The sequence below is a fragment of the Cydia strobilella genome, chromosome Z (assembly GCF_947568885.1).
Source record: "Cydia strobilella chromosome Z, ilCydStro3.1, whole genome shotgun sequence".
In the NCBI taxonomy this organism is placed as follows: Eukaryota; Metazoa; Arthropoda; class Insecta; order Lepidoptera; family Tortricidae; genus Cydia; species Cydia strobilella.
The window spans coordinates 50,553,609-50,573,776 of NC_086068.1; the positions used below are offsets into that span (position 1 = coordinate 50,553,609).

At 36.6% G+C, this 20,168-nt stretch overlaps 1 protein-coding gene across 1 annotated transcript in view; it reads right to left on the reverse strand.

The window, feature by feature from the left end:
• Positions 1 to 20,168, reverse strand: part of LOC134753783 (short transient receptor potential channel 4-like) — a gene marked incomplete at its 5' end in the record, with an annotated part of 35,759 nt that overhangs the window by 14,016 nt on the left and 1,575 nt on the right. Inside the window, 3 exons of the mRNA XM_063689723.1 lie at positions 4,172 to 4,291; positions 9,295 to 9,437; positions 19,554 to 19,777. Of these exons, the coding sequence (XP_063545793.1) occupies positions 4,172 to 4,291; positions 9,295 to 9,437; positions 19,554 to 19,777 (487 nt within the window). The remainder of the gene's footprint in view (positions 1 to 4,171; positions 4,292 to 9,294; positions 9,438 to 19,553; positions 19,778 to 20,168) is intronic.

Sequence of the window (20,168 nt, forward strand, 5' to 3'; positions counted from 1 at the left end):
ATGGAAGATATTCGAAAAAATATTGGCTGGGGATACTTAGAATCGATAACAGAACACATTCCAACAGTTTTTAGAATTTTTGTCTGTTTATCTGTTTGTCTGTTTATCTGTTTGTCTGTTTATTTGACCGCGCAACTAATGAAAACGGCTGAACGGATTTTGATGCAAACTTTACTAATCTGGCGAAAAAATCCACGGCCAGGTTATAGGCTATAAAAATTTGAGAAATTTTACCCCTAAGGGGGTTAAAAAGGGGATGAAAGTTTGTATGGGGGTCAAGATTTATTTTAAGCTAGCAATTTGAAACTTCGTAAGAAGATATATTATTAAAATACAAGAAAACTAATTTCAGCGTTTTTGAAAATTCATCCCCTAAGGAGGTGAAATAGAGGTTAAAAGTTTGTATTAAGATCAATTTTTTTTTTGAGTGCGTTACTTGAAACTTTGTATAATGGGCATATTATTATAATACAAGAAAAGGGATTTTAGCGTTTTCAAGAATTCGTCCCCTAACAGGGTTAAAAGGGGGTTGAAAGTTTGAATCCATTACAAATGCTTTGAAACTTCTTAGACGATTACAAAAAACTAATTTTGACGTTTTTGGAAATTTAACCCCTCAGGGGGATGAAAGGGGGATGAAAGTTTGTCTTGGGGTGCAAATTTTATTTTAAGCTAGGAACTTAAAACTTTGCAAAACGTTATTATATTAAAAAGCAAGAAAATTATTTCAGCGTTTTTAAAAATTCATCCCCCATGGTGGTGAAAAAGGGGTTAAAAACTTTATCTTGATAACTATATCATTTTAGCTACTAGGCTAAGTTAGGTATCGTTTTTGTATAAATCGGGTATGCCGAATTTATTTATGATATCAAAATGACACCATTCCCGAGTGAAAACACAAAAAATATGAAAAAAACTTTTTTTAATTTCTCTTTACGCTTAAACCGCTAAACCGATTTAGATAAAATTTGGTATAGAGATAGTTTGAGTCCCGTGGAAGAACATAGGGTAGTTTTTATCCAAAAAATGGAGACTGCGTTTGCATGGAGAAGCGGCCGTGCCCTTTCCTCTTAATAATGGTCACGAAGGTGGGTACTTAAAAAAAAAACTTTTTTCAGTAAATGTCAAACGATTTGGGACTTTTACGCGTTACCATGCCTTCCCGAAAAAAATCGAATCTTTCTCGTAGTAAATTTTGTAACCACAGTAAATTCACTGCCATCTATCGACACACTTTAAAACTAAAAATGAAGATTTATAAAAATACGATAAAGTGTATTTAAATATGGATAAATGATTTTTTTTATTTGCATTAATTATTTTTTATTATTTTGTCCCATGTTCTTTCACTGATATGCGTTAAAATTGTTAAATAATAGCAAACGAAACCGTCAACGCCCTCTATACGAGAGTAGGCAAAAGGTAGTAGCGACCTCTGATCGAGAATAAAATTTTCGTGATTTTCGAGGCACGTTTTTTCCTTAGACTGTATCCATCTATTACGGAGTAATATCTATCTTTGGTGGTAGGTACCTAATTGTAAAATATTTTATCTGGACTACAGTCCTCTAGCGTATCCATCTGTCAACTTTACTTTAAGTTCCGTCTCCAGGGGACATTGAGATAAATTAGGGGTGAATTAGCCGCTTACTGACACAGACCGAATTCCACGCAGGCGAAGCCGCGGGCACAGCTATCTATACATATAATAAAGCGGAAGAGGGTCGAAAGTCTGTACATGGAAGATATTCGAAAAAATATTGGCTGGGGATACTTAGAATCGATAACAGAACACATTCCAACAGTTTTTAGAATTTTTGTCTGTTTATCTGTTTGTCTGTTTATCTGTTTGTCTGTTTATTTGACCGCGCAACTAATGAAAACGGCTGAACGGATTTTGATGCAAACTTTACTAATCTGGCGAAAAAATCCACGGCCAGGTTATAGGCTATAAAAATTTGAGAAATTTTACCCCTAAGGGGGTTAAAAAGGGGATGAAAGTTTGTATGGGGGTCAAGATTTATTTTAAGCTAGCAATTTGAAACTTCGTAAGAAGATATATTATTAAAATACAAGAAAACTAATTTCAGCGTTTTTGAAAATTCATCCCCTAAGGAGGTGAAATAGAGGTTAAAAGTTTGTATTAAGATCAATTTTTTTTTTGAGTGCGTTACTTGAAACTTTGTATAATGGGCATATTATTATAATACAGGAAAAGCGATTTTAGCGTTTTCAAGAATTCGTCCCCTAACAGGGTTAAAAGGGGGTTGAAAGTTTGAATCCATTACAAATGCTTTGAAACTTCTTAGACGATTACAAAAAACTAATTTTGACGTTTTTGGAAATTTAACCCCTCAGGGGGATGAAAGGGGGATGAAAGTTTGTCTTGGGGTGCAAATTTTATTTTAAGCTAGGAACTTAAAACTTTGCAAAACGTTATTATATTAAAAAGCAAGAAAATTATTTCAGCGTTTTTAAAAATTCATCCCCCATGGTGGTGAAAAAGGGGTTAAAAACTTTATCTTGATAACTATATCATTTTAGCTACTAGGCTAAGTTAGGTATCGTTTTTGTATAAATCGGGTATGCCGAATTTATTTATGATATCAAAATGACACCATTCCCGAGTGAAAACACAAAAAATATGAAAAAAACTTTTTTTAATTTCTCTTTACGCTTAAACCGCTAAACCGATTTAGATAAAATTTGGTATAGAGATAGTTTGAGTCCCGTGGAAGAACATAGGGTAGTTTTTATCCAAAAAATGGAGACTGCGTTTGCATGGAGAAGCGGCCGTGCCCTTTCCTCTTAATAATGGTCACGAAGGTGGGTACTTAAAAAAAAAACTTTTTTCAGTAAATGTCAAACGATTTGGGACTTTTACGCGTTACCATGCCTTCCCGAAAAAAATCGAATCTTTCTCGTAGTAAATTTTGTAACCACAGTAAATTCACTGCCATCTATCGACACACTTTAAAACTAAAAATGAAGATTTATAAAAATACGATAAAGTGTATTTAAATATGGATAAATGATTTTTTTTATTTGCATTAATTATTTTTTATTATTTTGTCCCATGTTCTTTCACTGATATGCGTTAAAATTGTTAAATAATAGCAAACGAAACCGTCAACGCCCTCTATACGAGAGTAGGCAAAAGGTAGTAGCGACCTCTGATCGAGAATAAAATTTTCGTGATTTTCGAGGCACGTTTTTTCCTTAGACTGTATCCATCTATTACGGAGTAATATCTATCTTTGGTGGTAGGTACCTAATTGTAAAATATTTTATCTGGACTACAGTCCTCTAGCGTATCCATCTGTCAACTTTACTTTAAGTTCCGTCTCCAGGGGACATTGAGATAAATTAGGGGTGAATTAGCCGCTTACTGACACAGACCGAATTCCACGCAGGCGAAGCCGCGGGCACAGCTAGTTAAACATAAAGAAGAATTTTAACAATCACCCGTATTCGTCTACAATTTAAGAGATTGCATCGTGTAAAGATATTCTGTGATTAAATTTATTATTTTCGTTACATAATGTAATTCTATTAATTGTAGAACGATTTGCAGTATGTCTCGTTATGTTATGACTTAATATCATATTTAGGTAACGGAGTCAAAATTCTTTTCGTTGTCTTGTTTTTTGTCCCCAAAAAATGTGACGGAGCTGAGCTTTTTGAACGAAATGAAATTATGGTTTAAATTTTTTATTTGATAGAAGAGAGAAATACAATACAAGCGTGACAGAGTGGTGAGAAACAAGACAACGTAAAAAAAAATTACTTTCACCAAAACAGGTGGTATTTTGAGCACACCCTTAGCCGCTTCGAAATGATTGATAGGTATATATATATATATATATATATATATATATATATATGTACAATAAATAATGTACAATGAAAACTCATTTATGTGTAAGTTCAATTACATCATGTTCGTGCAAATACTCACGAGTAATAGGTACATAACGACCAAGTGAATTTTATTGCCGGTTGGCGAATATACAATCGATTTGTCCAATTAAAGTCAAATTTGCTATGTCTATAAGAGGTTCCTAATATCTGTATTTATTTATGTAGGTACTAACTGATGGCTAACCAAGAGGAATTTAGACGTCTAGCTATTAAACATACTTAATATCCGGCGGAAATGTCGTACACTTACCACGCACATAAATAGAATGAGAGGTGTAATGAAAATCCGACTCGTTATTACGAGTCCTTTGCATACCGTTGACTTGGTCTCCCAACTCGACCAGTTTTCCAGCCAATAGGATTGCAGAACCTGGAAACGAAGTGGCGGATATTAAACTGTTAAGGTGTATCGGGGTTATTCAGTAAATGTATAATTCTGTAATCTCTAAAATCTACGAAATCAACATTAGTCTATTTATCTGAGCTAGTTTAAGCTTTCGCTCCGGTACCATATGCTGCTGTCAAATGCTCAACTGCCGTTTGGTATTTTTGTTACTCGTACATTGTGTAAGTACCTACAATGACTCATATTTTACCAGAATTTTCATGAAGCGTTGATCAATAAAATGTATACTGCCTAAATATATCCAAATTAATGATAATGCCACCAGTTTAAGGAATGTTTCGTAAGTTGTTACTGCTACTTTGGAGCACAACCACAAACATCACTTTTAACTCGCTGATAATCCTATTAGAATAACCCCAAGACACTTTAATGATAGCACGCGATTGGATACGTGGACTGGCGCCAATTAAAATAGCGCTACAATCTCATGCTGGTGCAAATAAAATTTCCAGCAAAGCCCTTACGTGTTCATTATTCATTTTATTTCTTAGGCCTCGTGCTAGTCTTAATAAAGAGGCATTACAGGGTTGATTTTTTAAATAGGACACTGAGGGAAGCTACCCCGTGCTGATAGGCTAGTCTTCTCTATCTGATCTTGTTATTAACCATTATTGACATTTACAGATTATGGAAAAAGAATTCTGTCAGCCACCAAATCGTCAATTTCGATAACTTTTTTTTATTACCAATCGATCTCACTTCTATCCAGGATATAAACAAGTTACACTACCTAGTATTCGACCAGAATAGAGGTTAGTTTCTTAATTGTAAGCTTTTTATAAAACCTTGTATAATCTTTTAATTGATCCATACTGAGTTGGCCAAATGATACAAATGCGGTGATGAATTAAAACTAAATAGGGAACCTTCTTTTATCGATATGTTCTTATTTACTTGTCAATATAGGTAATATGTGTGTATCTTTCCAATTATGGCTCACACTTAATTAATTATACCTATTAATGTGACTTGAGGTAAAATGCACATCTCTTAGCAGCTGAAACTGTACGTCTCACTGGAATGACCCCTTTTTAGGGTTCCATACCTCAAAAGAAAAAAACGGAAACCTTATAAGATCACTGAGCGTCTGTCTGTCTGTCTTTCTGTCCGTCGGTCACAGCCTATGTTCTCCGAAACTACTGGACCAATCAAGTTGAAATTTGGTATACATATGTAATGTTTGTGGCCCAAAGGCCCGGACTTTGTCTATTTTTTGCTAGGTACTTTGAAATTGTAATTGTAATAACGACCTTAAGTAACGAATATTTGTTATGATTAAATTTTCAAAAATTAACATTTATTTATTTAAATAAATATTTTTACACAATACAGAAATACTGTTAAGTATTGGCGGAGACGGCGTATAAAGAGTTTCAAAGTACTGGCAGCAGTACTAGGAAACTTTCGCTGTGTGTGGAAATATTTATTGAAGACGGAAGATTCGCAGAATGCTAAATGCAAGTTGTGTAAAGCATTAAATGGGCGTATTTTATACCAGTAATATCAACAAATAAAGGACATTTCGTCAGAATTGCTCTTTAAAGGTGTTATTGTGTAATAACACTTAGGCGATGCGGTCCGTACCTAAATCCTAAATTTCGACCTAGGGCTGTAATGTACGCCCGAATTAGGCACAAGTTTTATTGATTTCTCCTTTTCTCCTCACAAGTGCCAATTCGTAAAATTGCATACTAACTTGCGGAATGCCGCAAATACCGGGATCCAGCGGGACTGAGAATATTAATCCCGCTGACTACCGGGATTGAATTCCTCATGCGGGATTGCATTCCCTAATATCAAATGAAAGAGTTCATTGTGAGAATCTAATAATATATATATTTTTTTTATAATTTTAGGATAGACAGTTTAGAAGTTATTCAAGAAAATATGCAAAAAATCCTCCCCTTTATCTCCGGAAATACTAGGTCAAAAATTTTGAAAAAAAGTACACAAAATAGATCTTTACCTAAAGATCACAGGGAAACCTATCAGAAATGTGCAGTCAAGCGTGAGTCGGACTTAATTACTTAGTTTTTGATCCGTTCCCTACAGGTTTTTTAAAGACATTTCACTCACGTTTAATGATGGGCGGCGGGTAAATACCCGGGGTAGATATCGGGTATTTATTTCGGGTTCGGGTATTTTAGTCTACCCGGTATTTACCTTAATTTTCTACCCAAATGAGTAGGTATAAATAAAAGTTGGAAACGGAGTAATAAATTGAATTGAGATAATGTAAATAACAATTTTTTAATCGCCTTCAAAAAAAGGAGGTTCTCATTTGACAGTCATGTATTTCTACAAAAAGTATACCTAATATTCGTATTAACTAAGAAATTCTTCAAATGTTTAATATACCTTTTAATATATAATTTTTCTATACGTCTGTTTGTCACCCTACTTCTCCTAAACGGCTGGACCGATTGCGATGAAATTTTGTGAGTATATTTCAATGGGTTCTTGAATAGTTGGGAAAAATAATTGGACCCGGTAGGTGGCGCTGCTCTCGGTATATAAACAAATTCGATTTACTGAAACCGATTTAGATGAAATTTTGTGTATTTATTTCAACAGGTACCTGGTTTGTTTAAAAACACTATTGGACCCGGTAGGTGGCGCTGCTGTCGGGATATCATTAAATTTGATATGCTGTAACTGATTTGGATGAAATTATGTGTTTTACATTTAATGAGTTCCTGGATAGTTCAAACACACAATTGGACCCGGTAGGTGGCGTTGCTATCGGTATATAGCCAAATTAGATTTAGTAAAACCGATTTCGACTAGAGATGGGCGCCGGCTGGTAAATATAAGAAAAATACCCGAAACTACCCAATCTACCAGATACCTGTATCTACCCATATAAAAGTATTAAACAAAATGCTTTGCTTTGATTGAATTTGGACTTTGATGATGCATTCTTCAAATCAAATTTGGCTCTGTACTGATAGCAGCGCCATCTACCGGGTCCAATTGTGCTTTTGAACCATCCAGAAACCCATTGAAATTAATACACAAAATTTCATCCAAATCGGTTGCAGCTTATCAAATTTGGCGATATACCGACAGCAGCGCCACCTACTGGGTCCATAGTGTTTTCAAACAATCCAGATACCCGTTGAATTATACTTACACACAAAATTACATCCAAATCGGTTTCAGTAGATAAATCAAATTTGGCCATAAACCTACCGAAAAAAAAATATATCCAAAAAATAAAATATTTTCTCTACCCGTAGATTGGAATGGTTAAACTTAAGATTTCGTATACCAAACTGTAATTGGGTACTTTTCATGTATGTATCATTCATTCATTCATCATGTTTATATCATTTTCATTTCGGAACGGTTTAGTCAATAATAATGAATTTGACTAATCACGTGGCGCCGTGGTCCAGTAGAAAAGATACCAACGTGCGACTATTTCATGAGTAATATATACCTATTCATATATTACGCACGCGTTGATGTATTTTGTACTACTGAGATACATATCTAATTCTTTTTAATTATTTAGGTTTTATAGTAGAAAAAGTATTATTTTAGATGACTCGTAGAAAAAGTATTGTATACATTAGTAATATAATCAAGCTTTTCAATCTCGTACCTTCATTAGGCTTCATTAAACACGGTACTCGACTGAAAAGCTTTCTATTATATCACGATTGTATAGAATGCTATTTTAATGAGTTTAGTAAAAATAAAAAGTAATAAAAAAATTATAAATAACTATCTTTTTGAAAGTTTACAGAGATTTAAAGTGCAATGAGAATCGTTTGTGTTAATATAAGTGTCAAAATTATGATGTTAAATTATGTCTATAACTGACATGATTTAACATCAGCCAATGTAATTCTTTTTTTAGTATTTCTTACCTACAAGTTTATGTACCTATTCTAAATTCAACCTTATTGCAGCATTGTTTTGTTATAAACGTAAGTAATCATGTTACATTGTGTTCTGTTATCGCTCTTGAATTCCAAGTAGTGACAGCGCGGTATTGTTGTCGAGGCATATTTTTATTTAGACTAAAGGTACAGTCAGATATAATTTTAAAATTTAATAAGGGGTAACAGGCACGATCATATTAAAAAAAAATCATTAAATTCATATATTGGTCTCAAATATTGCATGGCAATTTAAAAAAAAATTGGGAGGGACAGCTTATGCGTTGTCACTGACAGCATTCAGCGTGCCTACGGGAGGTCTAACCGTCTAACGCATAGCCTGGACCTCAGTCGTCTTCCGGTCGAGTTTGAGCTAATATACGCACCATTAATTGAATATACTCGTCCATTTCTTATTACTACTCCCAAATACCCTAAAGTATTTTTCTACTTAGGCTATCCATTACAATCACATCAGCTGTTATTCGCGCGATCATTTCGCTCAGACTGGTCCGTTCTTGGCCACAGCCACAGATTATACGTATACTAGATGAAATAATTATACACTAATTAACAAAGAAATGTAAATAATACGGTATAAAATAACTTTATTAATTTAACATTCCTAAACCACAAAACAGTGAACAAAATGCACTCATCGGAAAAAATATATTAATTGTGTCTGAAAAATTTTCATTATATATTCATTATACACAATATATCACAAAAAAATCAAAAAAAGTTTAAAGTCGTGTGATTGTGATTTCTACTTTATTTTAATTTATTTTCATATTTATACGATAATAATATTGATGTATCTAAATTTATATAACGAATCTTTTCAATTGTACGAACAAATTATAAATACCCAAGAATTTGGGTAGTTATGGGTAAATATCGGGTAGATTGGGTAGTTTCGGGTATTTTCCCGGTATATTTACCAGCCGGCGCCCATCTCTCCTCACGTTTCACATGAAAATACATAGCTTAAATTGTGTAATGTACAGAACCCTTGGAAGGCGAGTCCGACTCGCACTTGGTCGGTTTTTTAAGAAAGCGTGTATTAAATATTCAAGGTACCAGTTGCGTGTTAGGATGTGCGACGAACTCCTTCTGTTTGTAGTCCACGGCTAACAGAAGTCGCGGCAGTTTGAACGGGGTGCGGCTCTGGCAACACGTTTGTTTCAATACGTCTTCCGTCTCTGCTGACGTTCGACAACAGCCTGTACGAGACAGATTCTTATTAAAAAATTGATGTCATCTCATTATCTCACTTATACATGTCATTTGTACTTTTATACTACTTATTAGGGAAGCGAGTAAGTAACATATCAATAACATATTCGCGAAAATCTAAAATTTAAGAGTGATAGAGAGGCAAATATCGAGATTCCGATTTTCAATTAGGTACCGAGATGCGATTTACAATTATATCTACACAGATATACCCTTACAGCGATCGTAAAGAAGACGGCGTAAATGCGTTTACAGAAAAGGAGAATTTGCGTGTTATTTGTGCACATTTAAGAATGTCAAACATAGGTCGTTAAATGTAAATTATTGTGAGGCACTTCAATCTTCATAACATAATACTGCTACTGCACTTAAAACTATAAAAGTTAATATGTTAAACTGACAAATGCTCACAGATTTAGCCATTAAAACACAAAGGATACCTACCTTTAATAAGGGTTCCTTTTGTACCTTTTTGGTACGGAACCCTAAAAAGCAATACGAAGAAGAACTCGGTCATTAGGTACGTGTATGCATTCGTTGCCAAAGTACCTAAGTAATTATTATAACTTAAATTAGCAAAGAATTTAAAGTAATATTTTTAACATAATAAATGGCAGTAGGGTTAACATGAGTAAATTAAACGTTTACTTGTATTTATGGAGTTTACACTTTGGAGTTTAAATTACATTAGGAAGGTACCTCCTATTAATTACTGCATACTACTACCTACAGATACTATAGTTTTATTATTGCTCGGTTTCCCAATAAAGTTAGTGGCTAACAGAAGGGCAAACCACATCCCATGGCGGACTAACGGTTTGTACCAAAGGCCAACGATTTGATATTTAGCATACTTGCGGAGAATAAGCTTGTGGCTAAATTGATGTCATTTGGAGTGAGCTTAATGCTGTTATTTCAGGCTGTAAGGACTGTATCGTTTATTATAAATACAGATAAAACCTGGTCTAATTGTTGATATGTGTATTATTTTGCATTACTATGTTCTAAGTGTTTGATCTAAGGGTATTTTCTAGCCATATCTGATATAAGGTGTTAATTTTTTTATTTTAGGGACTTTATGATGCTTTCAATATCGTCTAGCAAATTCATTTCGGACAGGCCTATCGAGCTTAATTTGAGACTATTTCACTGACACCTTGGTAAAGAAACAAAAGGTATGCTGCCAAAACATGTTATCTAAGTGACCTAAGTGTCCTCTTCATGATAGCTCAATTGAGCAGCTCCGGAATAAATGACGTGAATTTTTATTTTTATTTCCCTTTTATTCCCTTAAATTTCTGATGCAAGCGAAATGAGGGAGACAGCTAAAAACCAAAGCCTAACAAACATTCATGGCGTTGAACCATCACTAGAGCGGGTCAATAGAAACGCTCCATGGTAGTTACCTATATATATGATGTCAAAGTCGGAGTGGTCGTAAGTAACATACCATATTTTCTAAAAGGCCAACATGCACAGATCCAAACCTTTTTTTTAAAGAAATGATTAGACTATGCCCAGATGTTTTGCTTTACGAATCATGTGTAATTGCGGTTCGCATAGTACGACATTTTTTGTGTAATACCGTTTTGTTTTCACAACGTAAACTTTCTTGTAGTGATCATCTTCCTCGCGTTGTCCCGGCATTTTAGCCACGGCTCATGGGAGCCTGGGGTCCGCTTGGCAACTCATCCCAAGAATTGGCGTAGGCACTAGTTTTTACGCAAGCGACTGCCATCTGACTTTCCAACCCAAGGGGTAAACTATAGGCCTTATTGGGATTAGTCCGGTTTCCTGACGATGTTTTCCTTCACCGAAAAGCGACTGGTAAATATCAAATGATATTTCGTACATAAGTTGCGAAAAACTCATTGGTACGAGCCGGGGTTTGAACCACAGAATAACTAATAGTACTACCGTACAGAAAATTCACTCCTTCACAAAAGTCAGATTTAGGTATAAAATTATACCTATACTTGCCGCCTGCAAGCAAAATTGAAACTTATAACCGCGCACGAAGCGTGAATCTTCCTTGCGCCACGCAGTTTTATGTTTTAACCCGCGACCTCCGGATTGCAAGTCGCACGCTTTTATGGTTGGAGAGCCGGCAGTAAAGTTTCGAACCAACGTGATACCGCGATGAGATGCACAATGGTTTCCCATAAAACTGATGCTAAGTCCGAATTTGATAGTCTGCCACGGCGGAACTAGCCGAAAGTACAAAAAAAATAGCCACTTCCGGTGCGAAAAAGGGGGGGTCATTTAACCCATCTGATACTACAATAAAAGCTATGGCATCAGTTAGAAATTTACTGGTAGATACAGAAAAGCGAAATCTGCCAGTATGATTCCTGCCGGAAGTGCTTGGCATACGCTCTCAAAGGTGACCATCAGGACCCCTAAATTAACCCATCTGATACCAGCATGAAACCAATTCCAGTCGGTAGATATGAACCTTCTCTTCAGGAATATATAAGTCTGCCAGGGCGCTTTCAGCCGAAACACCTTGACATACGAGATTATGTGGCGCAACATCCGTGGTACCCGTATAACCCGTATTTTGGAATTGTACATATTACGGACATTTCAAATACTGCAGGCTTATTAATTTATTACTCTATGCTTATATTTGTATATTATTACGTTATTAATAACACATATTTATAATAAATTAAGTTAAAATAAATTAAATAATGTGATTAATATGATTAATAGTCATTGAATTAGCTATATGAATCGTTTGTCTTTGTCTGTCATTTTGACTTATGTATTTGTAAGAAAAGGATAAAACATAATTTAACTAATTCAGGCTCGTAAAGTTTTACGAATAAGGGGGTATTAGTATTCATAGCTAAATCAGGCTTGTAATGCGACATAAAATGATTTTTGGTGGTTTCTTTTACGCTTGAGGCGTTTTTTCACCTATTTGGTGTATCTAATCACTATCTAATGTAGGGGAGGGAGGGGCATGACGAGTAAGACGGGGTAGCGGCTTTATATGGCGACACGACTGACCAACCATCAGAATCCCGTTAACGCATGACGATGCGTCGCCATCATAGCAATCAGTTCGCACAGTGACCGGCTAGACAAATGGTGTCGTTAATTATTTATTTGCAAAAAAACTGTTTTTGTCATATTCCTTGTTATTTTTAGGGTTCCGTACCCAAAGGGTAAAAACGGGACCCTATAACTAAGACTCCGCTTTCTGTCTGTCTGTCTGTCTGTCCGTCTGTCACCAGGCTGTATCTCATCAACCGTGATAGCTAGACAGATGAAATTTTCACAGATGATGTATTTCTGTTGCCGTTATAACAAACTATAACTAATTGTTTATAACACCTGTATTCATTACCTGTAATGCACAATTGATGAATAAATGATTCTAAAAACATTATAAAATAAATATTTAAGTGGGGTTCCCATACAACAAACGTGACTTTTTTGGCATTTTTTGCGTAATGGTATTATGGTACGGAACCTTACGTGCGCGAGTCCGACTCGCACTTGGCCGGTTTTTGTGTTTTATTTGGTTTGCGTTTGTTTCCTTATTATCACCAGCACATATATACTGTTAATTTATTCCTATGGCCCAGCAATCACGCCAACAGCTAAGGACTTGTTTGGTTTCAAGTACGGTTTGTTTTACAAAAAACTTTCGAATTTCATTAGGCACATGGGGCAAGATGTGGTACATCTTGACGGCCGTAGTTTTAAAGTGATAAACTGATGAATAATTGCGGATTTGAATTTATTTATTCTTCAACATCAACATCAACATCAAACATTTATTCAGCAAATAGGCCACAGGGGCACTTTTACATGTCAATTTTTACAAACAATAAAATTAACCCAACAAACAATAAAATTAACAAGGGAAGATGGGGTACATGTTAGCTGTAAACACATTTTCTGTCTCTCAGACGACTTAAGAAATAAAAGTAAAACAGTTCGTGAGAAGTTATCAGACGATGGACCCAAAAGCCAAAAATTTAAGTTTTGTTTAGGCCCTAAATATAATATTTATATGAATCATTCTTATCTTGTCCCGTAGGGGTTCCCCATCTTACCATACTTGGGGGGCAAGATGGAGAGAAGGCACTTTTGGCCATTTTAATTTATTTTTAATTTTATTATCTAACTAGAGAGTTCCTAGTAAGTGTTGATTATGAAAGACTGATTACCAAAGATAAAAATAAAAATAACAAAAACTTAAAAGAATAGCATTTTCAGTTTTATTGGACTTGAAACATTAAGTATCCCGTCATGCCCACCTCTCCCCTACATTTCTTGACGTTGACGCAAAACTGACGTAGTTTAACATTCAGGGTGTTGTTTTATAACACTACAAATTGAGATAACTAAGGTCTGTTTTTTTATTCCGTAGACTAAAATGACGTTTCATATGTAAGACATGACATTTCTTAGTACCACATGAAATGTCATTTTAGTCTACGGATTACGGAATAAAAAACAGAATATAATCTATCTATGTCTTAGTAATAGGGTCCCGTTTTTACCCTTTGGGTACGGAACCCTAAAAATGATTTAAAATGTTCATATTTGGATTATTGGTAAAAATCGTCCTTGACGTTGAAAATCCTGTCTTTTTACACCCGTTTACAATAAGTATGTAATAATAATAATTTTGTTCATTTTGGTAAATAAAGGATATTGTAATTTGAAATTATTGTATTATTTATATATAAGGTGCTAACAAATTAGCTACAGAAATTTTACGAGATGGTTGGTACTTTACACTAGAACAATTAACTTTTAATAGAAATTAAGAAAGTTTCTCATAATTTTTATTTTATTTACCGAACAAAATAAATAAACTATAATTCTATCTAAAAAATAATCATCATGTATTTAACTGCTTGTTTGTCTTAAATGTCATTGTCAACGTGTCATTTGATTTATCAGCGTGAAGTGGCCAGTTAAGTTTTATATTTAAAAGAGGTTTTAGAATCTGTTCAATGAGGTCTCATTTAATTATCTCATTAACAGAGTTTTTTTACAAAGCAAATTTGTTTTCCAATTTTCTCAAAATAATATCATAAAACCTATAATGTTTCATACTTACATATACTTCAGGAGCCGAGTACTATCAACTGTAAAGATATCGGTAGCTAATTTGTTAGCACCTTTATAAGGCAAACAAAGAAGTACAAAGCCGTAAGCAGGTATTAAATTAATGCCCAAATTATATTGTGTATATTAATAAATTTGAAATATATGTTATTAATGGCATAAAAATATACAAATATAAGCATTAGGTAATAAATCATAAGCCTGCAATAATTAAAATGTCTGTAATCTGTACAATTCCAAAATACGGGTTCCAAGGATGTTGCTCACATAATCTCGTATGTCAAGGTGTTTCGGCTGAAAGCGCCCTGGCAGACTTATATATTCCTGAAGAGAAGGTTCATATCTACCGACTGGAATTGGTTTCATGCTGGTATCAGATGGGTTAATTTAGGGGTCCTGATGGTCACCTTTGAGAGCGTATGCCAAGCACTTCCGGCAGGAATCATACTGGCAGATTTCGCTTTTCTGTATCTACCAGTAAATTTCTAACTGATGCCATAGCTTTTATTGCAGTATCAGATGGGTTAAATGACCCCCCCTTTTTCGCACCGGAAGTGGCTATTTTTTTTGTACTTTCGGCTAGTTCCGCCGTGGCAGACTATCAAATTCGGACTTAGCATCAGTTTTATGGGAAACCATTGTGCATCTCATCGCGGTATCACGTTGGTTCGAAACTTTACTGCCGGCTCTTCTACCATTACCGCTAGGCTACCAGCGCTTTTACACAGCACCTTCGGCGTTTATTAACGTAAACTTTCTTGAAGTACGTTTTTGTTACTCGGGAGATTTAAGTAAATTTTGTCTAAACCATGTGTAATTTATAAATAAAAATGTAATACCAAAACAAATAATAAAAACCGGCCAAGTGCGAGTCGGACTCGCGCACCGAGGGTTCCGTACTTTTTAGTATTTGTTGTTATAGCTGCAACAGAAATACATCATCTGTGAAAATTTCAACTGTCTAGCTATCACGGATCATGAGATACAGCCTGGTGACAGACAGACAGACGGACAGACGGACAGACGGACGGACAGACGGACAGCGGAGTCTTAGTAATAGGGTCCCGTTTTTACCCTTTGGGTACGGAACCCTAAAAACGGCTAAGCAAAGTTTTATTTATAGTAAACGATACATTCCTTATGATGTGACACAATGTAGGTAATTTACTGTCAATTTATTGAAACAGCAACGGTTAACGGAATACTTAAGAGGCAGTAAAAGCAAATACTTATTCTGGAACAAACCCGCTAATGAGATGGAATGCTTGACACAAGCAAACCCTGAACTTACTGTAAGAAAACTGATGTATGAACAGCTGTGTGCAATAGGAAAATTAGGGGAAAACTATAACTTAAGCAATAAGAAGGAATAAATAGAGGAAAATGCTAGGAACACAATTTTTGATTCCGTAACTTTGTTTGGAATAGTTAGGAGGTGAACATATCAAAAGTCCCCGGCCGTAACCCTGGTGCCGGGGGGGAGAGGGGGGTTGGAGGTCCCATTTTTCGGTTTTTCGATTATATCTCGGAAATTATGCGTCTGAGCGACATAGCCACTTATCCATAATGAAAAGTGATTTAATTTGTTACAAGCTTTATTAAGTTAAGTTTTTTGATATAGTTTTTGAGATATCCGCTCTTGAAGGTTTATTTAGGGCTCTCATATATCTTGATTATCTACATCAGTGAAGCTGCAAGGCCGGGTTTGGTATCGTTGCATGCCTAAGAATTATAAAAAACCGGACAAGTGCGAGTCGGGCTCGCCCACCGAGGGTTCCGTACTTTTTAGCACAGAATAACTAATAGCTTTTTAGTATTTGTTGTTATAGCGGCAACAGAAATACATCATCTGTGAAAATTTCAACTGTCTATCACGGTTGATGAGATACAGCCTGGTGACAGACAGACGGACAGACAGACAGACGGACAGACGGACTGACGGCCAGAGGAGTCTTAGTAATAGGGTCCCGTTTTTACCCTTTGGGTACGGAACCCTAAAAAAGATCCAATATAATTGAGTGGGCTCTGGCGTCTTTGCCCATACGAAACGGTGGTTTGGGCATACGGCGTGCACGGGATGTCAGTTTGCCGGCCTTCTTGGCATCGTCAGAGGGAGTTGTGGGCCTGGTCACTAAAATTTTGTCTGTGAATGGTGACAGGCCGTCAATTCCTTTTGCGTCTGATGCTGTGGCGGCTTGGAGGGTTCTGAACCCGAATGCGCCTATGCCGGATAAACTCGACCGTCAAAGGTTATGGGATGACGTAGGTGTGAGGCGGGTTTTTGAGGGCTTGCTGGAAAGCGCTGTTGATGCGGACAAGGCGAGGCTTATGGCGGTGTCTAGGCCGGAGGCTGGGGCATGGTTGCATGCACTTCCCTCTCCACACATGGGTACCCTTCTCGACAACAACTCTATGCGGGTGGCTGTTGCTCTTCGCCTGGGCTGCGATGTTTGCGAACCTCACATATGCATCTGCGGCACTATGGTTGAAAGTAATGGTCATCATGCGTTGAGTTGTTGTCGTTGTGTGGGGAGGTTTCCACGCCACCATGCCCTAAACGACATTGTGAGGAGGGCACTTTTGTCCGCAAGTGTGCCGTGCATGTTGGAACCTCCAGGCCTAAGCCGTTCCGATGGCAAAAGACCTGACGGGCTGACACTTATCCCATGGGAAAAGGGTAAGTGTCTACTTTGGGACGCGACATGTGTCAGCACGTATGCTGCCTCGCACATTGGTCGGACGGTCCGGACGGCAGGAGCGGCGGCTGAGTGGGCGGCATTTAGGAAGCGCGACAAGTACTCGGCGCTGCTGACTAAATATATTTTTGTCCCTTTAGCAGTGGAGACGTCTGGGTGTTGGTGTGCCGAGGCCAAAATTTTCTTGGGCGAATTGGGGCAGCGTTTGAGGGAGAGAGGTCATGACCCTCGTTCCGGGTCATTCCTGATGCAGAGGCTGTCTGTCGCGGTCCAGCGTGGCAACGCGGCGAGCGTGATGGGCACCTTTGCGTCTGGACGGGCGCGGGACGAGTGGTTTGACTAGGTTCTATGTGTGTCTTTTTTTTAGTTTAGTTTTAATTTAGTTTAGTTTATAGTTAATTTTAGGGTAATTTATTATTATGTACGATGTCGATGTATTGTTGTGACTTGGTTTTAGTTTAGTTTACTTTTTAGTTAATTTTAATGTAAATTGATATAAATTGTACTGTATAAGAAAACTTAATTTTATAATAAAATTTTTTGAATAAGTTAAAAAAAAAAAAATTAAATGAACATTGACAAAAAAAAAAAAAAAATTTTTGATCTAAAGTTATAGTTTCCACTAATGTTCATTTTCCCATTGACTGCTATTTTATTGCACACAACTGTACATAATTACTCAGCGAGAATTTTAAAGTTGGCGTTGGAATGACATATTAAGTAGCGCTTTTAAAATTAATTTCACTCTTCAAATATTTTGCCAACTTCGTTATTTACCGAATTAACGTTCTTGTACAAAATAATGTTTACACAACATTAAAAACTGTTGATCACCAAGAAAACACAACCTTACAACGACGTACGGACGAATTCACAATTATCTTTTTAATACAGTTGCTCAAAAAGTGCTACTTTTCGTGGCTGTTTAGCGTGCGGAAAGTTGGTTTTCGCGAACTAGTGCTTTATACTTTTCCAATTTTTTTAAATTTTTACTTGTTCCAATTCATGACTACTTATTGATGAGTGTTAATATTAGTTTCCTTTAAACGTCGTAATCAACATAAAAACCTACTGTTAATGTAAGAATACGAAAAATATGCATATTTCATATTTTATTACTTACCTCTTCATCATTATAAGTATTATAACACGTTTATTTTTTAATGTTGAAAAACCGTTCTTAATAAGTTGTCTGAATGGAACGGAACGCCTGTCAAAGAAGAGGCGTATTTTCTTACTGCAAGAATGTTTTAAGTTTCCAAAGGCAACATTCGATATTGTTTTTATAAATATACGATACACAAATAATCGTAAATAACGATATTTAGGTAATAATAGTACAATGTTTTAATATTTACAATTGTTTCTGTCTTATAGAACATGCATTTGAAAAAAAAAAGCTCATTGAAGTGGGTTCAATAATAATAACAAAATCTATTCTAGTCGAATAAAAGCTAGAAAAACACCTCTTCATAATGTCAATGTCAATGATGTCAGTGTCACAGAATTAATAATATAAAAGTTTCGAATTCCATTCCTTACTTGTTGCTTTTCTTATTTTTTCGCAACTGTATTAAAAAACGTCGTTCGATACACGTGCGGAGATGTCATTCTTCACTCGTCCCGAGTCTTGCCATTCGCCTGCGGCTCGTGGCAAGATATCTCGCTACTCGTGGAGTAATGACCTACTTTCCGCACTAGCATCGAAATGTACTATTACAAGCTGACGTACCAAAAATATATTCACTTGACCTTATTGCCAGTGTCTTAGAGGCGTGTAAATATATTTTTGAAACGTTAGTTTGTAAAGATGCTTACAGTACATACGGTGCTACTTTGTCGCACTAGTGCGTAAAGTGCACTTTTTGTGCATATGTCGAAAGTTTAAAGGGCCATATGTACTGTAAAACGTTGTTCGATACACGTGCGAATAGGTAATTCGCAACTCGTGTCGATTTAAAACACTCCCTGCGGTCGTGTTTTATTTTATTGCCACTCGTTTTGAATTTCCTCTTTTTCGCACTTGTATCGTAAATAACTATTTTCTACTCGTCGACTATAATCTGTGTATTACAACTTCATATGAAACAGTACAATCTTACTCTTTTCAACGTTGGATAGTGTATGGGACTTCTGACTCAAGCATAAGAATTTTTCCCCTGACTAGCTCGGAAAGCCGTCTTTTATCCTTTAAAACAAGCGGGGAAAAACGCATTTTATCCACTAGTGGCGAAAGTAATTTGACCTTGGATAGAGCGTGTATTACTATTGTGCACTTTTATTTCACAAAAAAATATTTTTGGTATGTTTAACCTATAAGATTCACGGCGAACTTGCTGACTTGATTCCTTAGCTGTAAGTAGGCGGCAGCCTGGTGGCGGCAGGCGTCGGCGTGCGAGCTCAGCACCCTCGCCAAACGGAACGCCGCCAGTATGGGGTCCGCGGCCACGTGGACCAAGTACTCGGGCGCGCACATAGCACGGTACGTAGCCAGCCGGGCGTTGCTTGCCCGCAGAGCGTCCGTCTCGCGGAACTCCCTTTCAAACAAGTTAATAAAAGTAGTAGAATTAACAAATGATACTCGTTAGCTATCCCCGACGATAATCCGTTCCACTGCTACAGTCTGTTCCAGTAGGTACTCAGCAAAAATATAGATCATGCGTCGGTGTCGCTATATACTGGGTTTCATATAATATCTGACATGTAGGTAGTCCGACGAAGCGCCCACGTAGCGCGGCAAGGCTATGACACGGCGTGAAGTTTTGTATCTTAGCGCTTAGTCCGCACCCACGGCGCCGCGCCTCCGCACCGTGGGCCCGGTCGAGGCGGGTTACCTACACCGTCATACAAGGTTCCCGCCGCGCCGCCGCCGTGCCGCGCGGCGGAGCGGTGCCACGCCGCTACGTGGGCACTTCGCCTAACCTGGGG